The 10,203-nt window shown below is 47.7% G+C and overlaps 1 protein-coding gene across 4 annotated transcripts in view; it reads right to left on the reverse strand.

Moving 5' to 3' along the window:
• Pdcd4 (programmed cell death 4) overlaps positions 1-6,977 on the reverse strand; it is a 28,829-nt gene extending 21,852 nt beyond the window's left edge. For 2 of the 4 annotated variants that reach the window (XM_021152002.3, XM_029472570.2), the window contains exons 1-2: positions 6,792-6,977; positions 1,017-1,123 (exon numbers count right to left, since the gene is read on the reverse strand). In XM_021152002.3, coding sequence (XP_021007661.1) covers positions 1,017-1,059 — 43 coding nt within the window. In that variant the 5' untranslated portion in view covers positions 1,060-1,123; positions 6,792-6,977. Of the gene's footprint in view, positions 1-1,016; positions 1,124-6,103; positions 6,250-6,418; positions 6,438-6,791 lie in introns of those variants that run through there. The other 2 variants (XM_021152004.3, XM_021152003.3) reach the window with 2 other exon arrangements.
• Positions 6,978-10,203: the final 3,226 nt, after the last annotated feature.

Raw genomic sequence — 10,203 nt, forward strand, 5'->3', positions numbered from 1 at the left:
ACCTAAAATGATTCCAAACGTCTTTTGCTTAGAAGTCATTTACTAATCTTCTATCAGAATTCTTCAAAATATACCCGAATCTCACTCCCTCCGTGGAAGCCATCCTAGCAACTCAGGCCTCAGGAACACTACATGGTCAATGATCATGCAACCCACTGCAGCAATCAATGCTTCCTTCCATAATGATCTTCCCTGGTCAGAGCCTCAAAGAAGGGGCTATTACCAGACGGCACTTCCTGTCAACAGCACCCGACAGACCACTCTCCCTGTCTCAGATGTCTTTGAAGATCACATGGCAACCTCAGCCTTGCTCTAGAAACAGTTTTAAGTCAGAAAGGCCACTGACTTCATTACTACTCCAGCAGTTTTGTTCCAGATGGGTAACTCAAGTCAGAGGCAAATCACCCAAACTGTCTGGTGCCTAATTGTAATTATGATAATTACTATTATGATGTAAAGTTGACATATATGACTTTTTTGTAGTTTGTGAGTTTAAATAGTAAAAATTTAATCAATCTAAAAAGCATAGACTTATTCCTCCTTTTAGATTCTTAGCAAAAGTACAAATGTTACTAAGAAAACACTGCGATCCAAACCAAACACACTCAGTGTGTTACAGCATTTCATTAGTCTCTGCCTCTCAGCCTTCCATCTTCAAAACAGTCTCCAAAGTGAACAGAGAGGTTTTCTAAAGCATGCCCTTACTGAAAAACTCTTTCAAACATGACCTCAGAATAAAGTGTAGAAGTCCTTACTATGGAACGTGACATCACTGCACACTGTCCCTGCTACATGCACCACACTCAATACTTTTAAATGCAAACACTCTAACTTCACTAGACACCGTTTCCTGTCTTTTGAAGATCTTTTACTAGTTTCTGCTGCCTTTTTGCAGAGCTAGGATACCTTATGCATGGCTAAAAAAGTACTTTAAACATTTTACTCTCATTTTCCCCACATAAAATATGGAATAGCTTCAAGTTTGGTCACAAGGCAGGGGTTAGGACACTACTCACCAGTGGGGTTCACATTCAGTGTCTGCTCATTTTCTACATCCATTTTTCCTTAATTTCGCTTGCACTGATTATACACAAATTACTAAATGCAAGTCTTCCTTGAGGATCTATTTTTTAAAAAAAGAAAAGAAAAAGGTTCAACAGCTTCTAAACTGACACAATTAAAGTAAAGTCAACTTACTTGAATAAAATGAAAAAAAAAAAAAAAAGCCTAAATCCCTTTTTAGGAATCTGCTATGCTTTCAAAATTAATCGAATTAATACTTAGCTCCAAACTTCTCCAAGAGCTTTTCTGAGACAAAGAGAAGGAAGGAAAAGATTGAGATAAAAGTGCATCGGATTTCAGTATGTGCCAATGAATCCCTTAAATGTAAGGTTTAAAGAAATGTTTGTAACACACGTATCTTTAAACATACACACCAAATCTCTTAAGACTCCCCCCACCTGTGTGTGTGTGTGTGTGTGTGTGGTGTGTGTGTGGTGTGTGTGTGTGTGTGTGTGGTGTGTGTGTGGTGTGTGTGTGTGTGTGTGTGTGTGTGGTGTGTGTGTGTATGTGGTGTGTGTGTGGTGTGTGTGTGTATGTGGTTGTGGTGTGTGTGTGGTGTTTGGTATGTGTGGTGTGTGTGTGTGTGTGTGTGTGTAGTGTGGTGTGTGTGTATGTGGTGTGTGTGTGTGGTGTGTGTGTGGTGTGTGTGGTTGTGGTGTGTGTGTGTATGTGGTGTGTGTGTGTGTGGTGTGTGTATGTGGTGTGTGTGTGGTGTGTGTGTGTGTATGTGGTTGTGTGTGTGTGGTGTGTGGTGTGTGGTGTGGTTGTGGTGTGTGTATGTGGTGTGTGTGTGTGTGGTGTGTGTATGTGGTGTGTGTGTGTGTGTGTGTGTGTGGTGTGTGTGTGGTGTGTGTGTGTGTGTATGTGGTGTGTGTGTGTGTGGTGTGTGTATGTGGTGTGTGTGTGGTGTGTGTGTGTGTGTATGTGGTTGTGTGTGTGTGGTGTGTGGTGTGTGTGTGTGGTGTGTGTGTGTATGTGGTGTGTGTGTGTGGTGTGTGTGTGTGTGTGTGGTGTGTGTGTGTATGTGGTGTGTGTGTGGTGTGTATGTGGTGTGTGTGTGTGGTGTGTGTGTGTGTGTGGTGTGTGTGGTTGTGGTGTGTGTGTGTATGTGGTGTGTGTGTGTGTGGTGTGTGTATGTGGTGTGTGTGTGGTGTGTATGTGTGTGTATGTGGTTGTGTGTGTGTGGTGTGTGGTGTGTGGTGTGGTTGTGGTGTGTGTGTGGTTGTGGTGTGTGTGTGTGTGGTGTGGTGTGTGTGTGTGGTGTGGTGTGTGTGTGGTGTGTGTGTGGTGTGTGTGTGTGTATGTGGTTGTGGTGTGTGTGTGGTGTGTGGTGTGTGGTGTGGTTGTGGTGTGTGTGTGTGTGGTGTGGTGTGTGTGTGTGGTGTGGTGTGTGTGTGGTGTGTGTGTGTGTGTGTGTATGTGGTTGTGGTGTGTGTGTGGTGTGTGGTGTGGTTGTGGTGTGTGTGTGTGTGTGTGTGTGTGGTGTGGTGTGTGTGTGTATGTGGTGTGTGTGTGTGTGTGTATGTGGTTGTGGTGTGTGTGTGTGTGTGTGTGTAGTGTGGTGTGTGTGTGTATGTGGTGTGTGTGTGGTGTGTGTGTGTGTGGTGTGTGTGTGTGTGGTGTGTGTGTGTGGTGTGTGTATGTGGTGTGTGTGTGGTGTGTGTGTGGTGTGTGTATGTGGTGTGTGTGTGGTGTGTGTGTGTGTGTATGTGGTTGTGTGTGTGTGGTGTGTGGTGTGGTTGTGGTGTGTGTGTGTATGTGGTGTGTGTGTGCGGTGTGTGTATGTGGTGTGTGTGTGTGGTGTGTGTGTGTGTGTGGTGTGTGTGGTTGTGGTGTGTGTGTGTATGTGGTGTGTGTGTGTGTGTGATGTGTGTATGTGGTGTGTGTGTGGTGTGTATGTGTGTGTATGTGGTTGTGTGTGTGTGGTGTGTGGTGTGTGGTGTGGTTGTGGTGTGTGTGTGGTTGTGGTGTGTGTGTGTGTGGTGTGGTGTGTGTGTGTGGTGTGGTGTGTGTGTGGTGTGTGTGTGGTGTGGTTGTGTGTGTGTGGTGAGTGTGTGTGTGTAGTGTGTGTGTGGTATGTGGTATGTGTGGTGTGTGTGTGTGTATGTGTAGTGTGGTGTGTGTGTGTGTGTGGTGTGTGTGTGTGGTGTGTGTATGTGTGTGTGGTGTGTGTGTGTATGTGGTGTGTGTGTATGTGGTGTGTGTGTATGTGGTGTGTGTGTGGTATGTGTGTATGTGTGGTGTGTTGTGTGTGTAGTTGTGGTGTGGTTGTGGTGTGTGTGTGTGGTGTGGTGTGTGTGTATATGTGGTGTGTGTGTGTGGTGTGGTGTGTGTGTATATGTGGTGTGTGTGTGTGTGGTGTGTGTGTATGTGGTGTGTGTGTGTGTGTGTGGTGTGTGTGTATGTGGTGTGTGTGTGGTGTGTGTGTATGTGGTGTGTGTGGTGTGTGTGTGTGTGTGTGTGTGTGTATGTGGTGTGTGTGTGGTGTGTGTGTATGTGGTGTGTGTGTGGTGTGTGTGTGTGTGTGTGTATGTGGTGTGGTTGTGGGGGGGGGGTGTATGCTCTCAAGTGCTTGCAAGCCACACTGTGTTTAGGTAGCTGTGCTGGGCAGAAGTAGGCACTGGATCCCCCAGAGCTGGACTTACAGGGAGCTGTGAGCTAACAAATGAGAATGCTGGGAACCAAACTCAGGTCCTCTGGAGGAACATTATGCACTCTTAACCCATGTTCCTCTCTCCAGCCCACATTTAATACAGTCTTAAAGTTAACTTTACATCCACATACAGGGACATAAGTATTAAAGTTAACTTTACATCCACATACAGGGACATAAGTATTGGATAACTCTTTAACAAAATCTAAAATTTACTCCAAAATAAAAACAGCAGTTTTGACTAATCGAGAATATTTCATGTACTGAACTTTTCTGACCACAGCAGCAGCTGTCGGTTCATTGCCCCCCCCCCACTCCACTTTTTATGAGGCACTGAAACAGGAAGACATTTTTTAAGTAACCCTTTCTCTTGTGTGATTTATATTCAGCATGTCGCTTCTATAATCTAAAATTTTCATTTAAAAACGCACTCAACCTACTTTAAGAACAAATAAAAGGCAGATGTGGTAAAACCACATCTGTAATCCCAGCACTAGAGGCAGCACAAGCAAGGATCGTCAGGAGTTTAACACCTCCACAAGCGACCCTTGTGTGCTGTGGTGGAGAGCAGACAGGTGATAGCACTTACACGACATGCGTAAGGCCCTTTAGCTTTATATCGGTTTTCTCTAAAAGGATATTAACTTGTGAAACAAGAATAGCACCTGATGTTGAAGTCATGTCGTAACTGTTAGGCTACATCAAGATGTTATCATCCTGCCCAAGAGAACATGGTAAAAAGCATTCTCTAATTCTACTCAGAATTAACTAACATGCAAGTCTACATGGCTACTTACTTCATTTTAAACAACTTAGGATCTAGAAAAATGAATTTAAAATAGATACATAGAGAGTCATACAAATATAAGACCAAGTGTAGTTTGGAAATGGAAACTTTTGCTACCTTCCATGGCTGAAGATGCCATGTCCTGCTTTCCTTCAGTGTGTGCATGAATTAAATGCTAGAGAAAATCTGCCAGCTCTGAGGTGATTTGAATTTAACACTGTGAAGTGTGATTTTCATTCTACGTGCAAGTATAGTCTCTGAGAAAATATTTTCTGCAGCATCTGTCTAATAATGGGGGAAATATCAAGCCCTTTGAAATTCACAGTGAATTGTATATGCATTGTTTCATGAACTTCACGTATTCCCTCTGCACACAACTCAAGAGGTTTAGAAGGAGAGGATGTTCTCTGCAAGGTTGTTCACACTGGGTGAACGACCACGAGAACCCAGACGCTGTAAATTCAGAACAAGAACTTAGAGTGCCTTACAAGGAAGCCCTCCTTAGGGTTAACAAAAAGCAGCTTTTAACAACGTGGACTTGTTACACCAACTGTTAAAACTGCTTTCCAATCACTAGAGATATGATACTGAAAACAGCTATCAGGAAATAACTATCACATGATATGCTGTTTTATTAAGTAATTATAACAACCAAAAAATAGTTCTATCTCCAGACCATAACAACTGGATCAAGCAGTCAAGACGCAGACACACCCATAGCTTCACAGCTGTTCTAAAGGACAGTATGTGACACTCTCTTCAGTGGGCTTTTTTTTTTTTCTTTTAATTTAAAGATTCCTTAAAATACTTACCTCAACCTTAGGCAAAACAACAGCAACAACAACAACAAAAAATCTAAATTCCATTTGCTCCACACTAATCTATACAAAATTATTTCCCATGGGGTAGGGGGAAGCTACGTATACTACGTATACAGCTAAAAACGATTAAGCTGAAATTAACTGTTACCCAGTGCATTTCCTAAACGCCCGATAAATTACTTTGACATTTTGGAAGTCAAGTTTAGACCATATGTTAACTAGAAAATGACCTTAATTCTTCCCTGGGATGCAGTCACATTAATTAGCAACTTGCATTCTGCTAAAAGCACTCTACAACAATAACGCAAAAGCAACCACTACTGAGAGCAACCATGTACATTTATTTCTGCAGCCGTAACAAATATTTTATTTTCCTCTACTATTACCACGAGATACATATAGATATATAAACATCACACGCACATTATGGATATAAATACGAGCACGAATATATATGCTAGGGCCTTCCCCTAAAATTTCAAACTCTTAAATCAAGAGTATTACAGCTGTGAAGCTATCAAAACGTTTTAAACGCAGCTTGTAGGCCTCCCACCCACCCCTCACCCAGGCCCGGAGCCGCATTTTGAATCATTCATAGCAGGGAGTCAACTACAGAGGCTGGCTACAGAGCCAGTTCCCAAGGAGGGGCTCGGGGAAGATAGGCGAGACCTACATCTGCAGTTCTGAGGCTGTTCAGGGAAAGCAAAAACAAAAAACCCAAACCAAAAAAAAAAAAACAAAAAACAAAAAAAAAACAAAAAGCACGCCCTCTCTACGTACATTACAGTAGCGGAGAGCCACGGGCAGCAGCCACAGCATGCGTTCACAGAGAGGGGGCTCCCTTCTCGGCTTTGTTTTTCTCTAGGTTGTATTCGACTTTTTTTTAAGGGACCCTGTGCAGGAGACTGCAAGGAGGAGTTGGCACAGGGCCGGGAGGGCAGCTGTCCCCGCCCCGGTGCCCGCACCGACCGTCGCCTGTCCCGCAGGACCCCAACCCTCCGGCAGCGGACAGGCCGGGCCGAGGCGGACCAGGCCTCGGCTCGGGGCGCCGACCCCTCACCGGATCTCCGTCCCGGACGACACCCCCTCTCCTACCGTCCCGTCCCCCGCGTCCAACTGCGTCGGACCGGGCGCCCGGAGGCTCCTCTCACCGCGAGCGCACGCAGCCACGCACGCCCCGCCGCCGGGGAAGGGGCTGCGGAGGAGGGGGCGGGCCCGTGCTGCAGCGCCCCGGCCCGGCCGACCCGGCCTCGGAGAGCGAGCACCGGCAGCCCCGGGCGTTGGGCGAGCGCCGGTGACCCGAGGGCTCCAGGGCCAGCGTGGACAGGGACGGAGCGTCCCGACCCCCGCGGCGAGGCCTCCACGCCCCCTCCCCCTCCCAACGTGCGGCGGCAGCCTCCGCCGACCCGGGCCTAAGGGACGAGGACGCCGCCCGCCCGAGCGTGCGAGCCGCGCCCACAGTACTGACCCCCTCGGGCCGCCGCCGCTCGCCCGGGTCTCCGGTCCGCCGGGCCCTGACCCCGTTCCTCAGCCTCCGCCGCCGCTGCCTCGGAGCGCCTCTGGCCCCGCTCGCTCTGTTTGTTTTTGTTTTGTTCTACCCAGTAACACGGGGGCGACGGCGTGGCGTCTATTGGCCGAGAGGAGGACGACCCGCAGCCAATCGTGGCGGCCGAGCTGCAGCCGAGGCGGCGAGGCCGAGCTAGGGGAAGTGAGACGTGGAAATAGGGGCGGGGCTCAGGGGAGGGGGGAGGTGCTGCCGTCGGCGCATGCGTGCTGGGCTTGGGAGCCGCTCGGCTACCAGCCAGGGTGGGGGTTAGGTGCAGAGGGCCGGGTTGTGAAAGCCGGTGGAGGGCTGTGCCGGGCTGGGGGCTGGGGTGCGGCTGGTGGACCAGACCGGCCAATCCTCTCTACAGGGCATCTCAGCCCAATCCCAGGGCGGCTGTGGATTTCCTGAAGTCCCCACCATTTCTGGGCGTATGGGAGAATCTGCAACCTCTGCTTCTGCCGCTGGTCCTTGCTCACGCGTGGCTCCTACCGTGTGTCCACGTGCTCAGGAAGTTTCTCGCAGGAAAGGCCTAACCCCTTTGAGATAAAAATCGCTCCCGTTTCCCAGATAAAGAGATACAAAAAATGAAGTCCCTTTGCTAACCAGCCAGGCCACTACGGTGCTTGCATTCTTTCCAAAGCTGGGTTTCTCAAGCCATGGCTACGGTTTGTGTATTGAATCAGCCCTCTCTAGCTGTCTTCTGTGACGTTTCCTTCTGGCTGCCATCTCTAGCCTTCGTTTTGTCTCGGATGTTATCGCCTGAGAAAATGTGCAGCACCGTATGTTCTTCCTGTGCACGTGGAAAGTGACTGACCTGCTTTCCCTGGCCATGTTTACCTTTAGTCTGAATGGCAATACCAGAATGTTTCCCTTGGTCTTTTCAGAACTGAATTGCTCGATAGCAACCACCATTCCCTAACGTGGGCCTTTCTACCCCGGCTCTTCCTGCCTGGTGTTATCTAATGTTCTTACACACACACACACACACACACACACACACACACACACCTTCACAAGCTCCCCACTGCCTCCCTGGAGTGCCTGCTTCTCAGCAGACACCCTAGAGCCCACAGTGCGACTTATAGGCTTCAAGGCTATGTCTGCACAGCCTAACCCCTGGATACCCGTCCTCCTGAACTCACTTGGACAGCTCACTGCTCCACATCCTCCCTTGTGTCTTGCCAGGTCTTTTATCATATCATCTCGAAATGTCTCTCCTAGCTGGCCTCTCTGCCTGGTACATCTTATCCAAGTCTCTCAGCCTCCCTCAGTCTTTATCAAAGTCTCATGCCAGTATGCTTCATTTTCTGAAACCTGATTCCGGGGAGCACCAGCCAGTCTGCAGGGACTGGGGATATTCTGCCTGGCATTGTTTCATCTGAGTCCCAGTCCTGGCTTGTCCCACAAGTCCTGTGTCTCACTTGCCCTTAGTCCAGTGTGCTTGAGAGGTGCTTTGTAGATATATTATACCCATGTCATAAGTATGCCTTGTGCGAGCTCACAGAGAATCCCAGCAGTCGGTAGTCATCACCGGCTCTTGCTCCGGCGGACTTCTTCACATGGCCAGCATCTAAAGCATCGCTTGGCACATGCTACTACATCCAGGCTTTTATAAAGGCAAATATCCCAAAATCAGGAGATAAGAATATACAACTCCCATTTTTAAAAGGGAATCTTGGACCTTTAAAAGAGTCTGTTTAGGAAATCTGTCCCCTGGGAAAATATTGCCTAATTGCCCCCCGGAAAAAAAAAAAGCCTAGTAGAGAATAAAACATTCAAATCCCTTCTGCTCACCATCTCCACCCTCACCCTGATACCTGAAATTCCCAAACACACCTTAGTATGTGGTTGACCAGTTTGGGCAAAATAGGAGTGATGTTCTTGTCCCAGCTGCCTAGTCTCTCTCTATAACAACCCCACTCCCTCCTCAAGACTTGTTTCTTTACCAGTAAAATTCAGAAGTACATGAATTTTGCAGTATTTTAATAGGTATCCTGAAAAAAAAAATGTAGGGGAGAAACTGTTTCATGACCACATCTTGGGAAGAACATCTTTCAACCAAGTTACATCTCCCTTTACTCCTGACTCTTTGGCAACTTTGGTGGCCAGCCTATGAAACCCAATGTCTCTCTATTGACTTAAACACAGAACTCTTTTTTCTTCAAGATATCCTGGAATGTATTGCAAGAAACCAGTTTCAGACTTATAGATGATGACAGACACTATCACCGACATTCCTTCCAGCCACACTGGACCTCGAAAACCTGTGCTAAATGTTCTAAAAGGATGAATATGAAAGAAATGCACTAGAAATAGGAAAGTAACCAGGTGCCAAGAACCCTGGCCGAGCAAGTCAATCTGCAACTATTTATCGGCTGCCCCGTCTGTGAAAAGCACCTAACTAATCCAGCTATCTTCTTGGCAAACTGTAAAAGAAGGCATAATCTACTTCAAGGGTTCTCTGGGATTCGTTCAAGTCCTGCCACCTTGAGAGGCTCTGCCAAGAACTTAGATAGCACCCCAGGAGTCCTAGGAATGATGAACAAGAGACAACCGAATTTTCCTCTAGTGTCGAGGAAGGACTCACTCAATGGGGTCTGGGCAAAATAAGAGTCAATGTGAATCGAGGATCTGTCTGTGGATGCAAAGCTTTGATAGTAAAGCTTTCCTCCATCCCACAGGCAAGAGTGACGGCAGATGCCAGGCACGGTCATGCCTGTGATCCCAGCAGTTAGCAGAGAGGGGCAAGAGGACTGCCAATGTGTCCCAAGGCCAGCCTGGACAACCACATGAAGCCATCCTCTAATCAGAAAAAGGACAGAGAGATGGTTGGTGTTAGGTTTGGCACACGAGTAAACGGCCTAGAAATACAGAAATGGAAGTCAAACCGCCGAGAGTCCTGCGGCGGTGACCTCGGGGCTCTGGACGAAGCCACATTCGAGATCTGACTCTTAAGCACTGTTCTCGCCCTTGCAAGAAACTGAAAAGCATCCGCCTTTCTGCAGTGGGAGTAGTAGTCCACTTCCTCCCAGTGAACTTGCAGATCCAACTGGCATCAGCATCAGCCCTGTTTGCCTGCACCGATCTCTTGGCCCCCCTTTTTCGGAAGACAAGATTTGAGGAATTTCCACAAGAATCCACCGCATGTCTCCTTTGGCACAAACGGTGAAACCTGAAACATGGCCTGAAGAGGAAGCTGCAGAAAGAACCTTAGGGAAGCCAGCTGACATTTGCATTGCTTTAAGGTTTACTGAGCACTTCTCTGTATACTTTCACCGCTTCCCAGTAATGTGGGTAGGACACTCTGTGCTTTAGAGGTGATGGAGGTGAGGCA

The sequence above is a fragment of the Mus caroli genome, unplaced genomic scaffold (assembly GCF_978045245.1).
Source record: "Mus caroli unplaced genomic scaffold, Mus_caroli_1 scaffold_20, whole genome shotgun sequence".
In the NCBI taxonomy this organism is placed as follows: domain Eukaryota; kingdom Metazoa; phylum Chordata; class Mammalia; order Rodentia; family Muridae; genus Mus; species Mus caroli.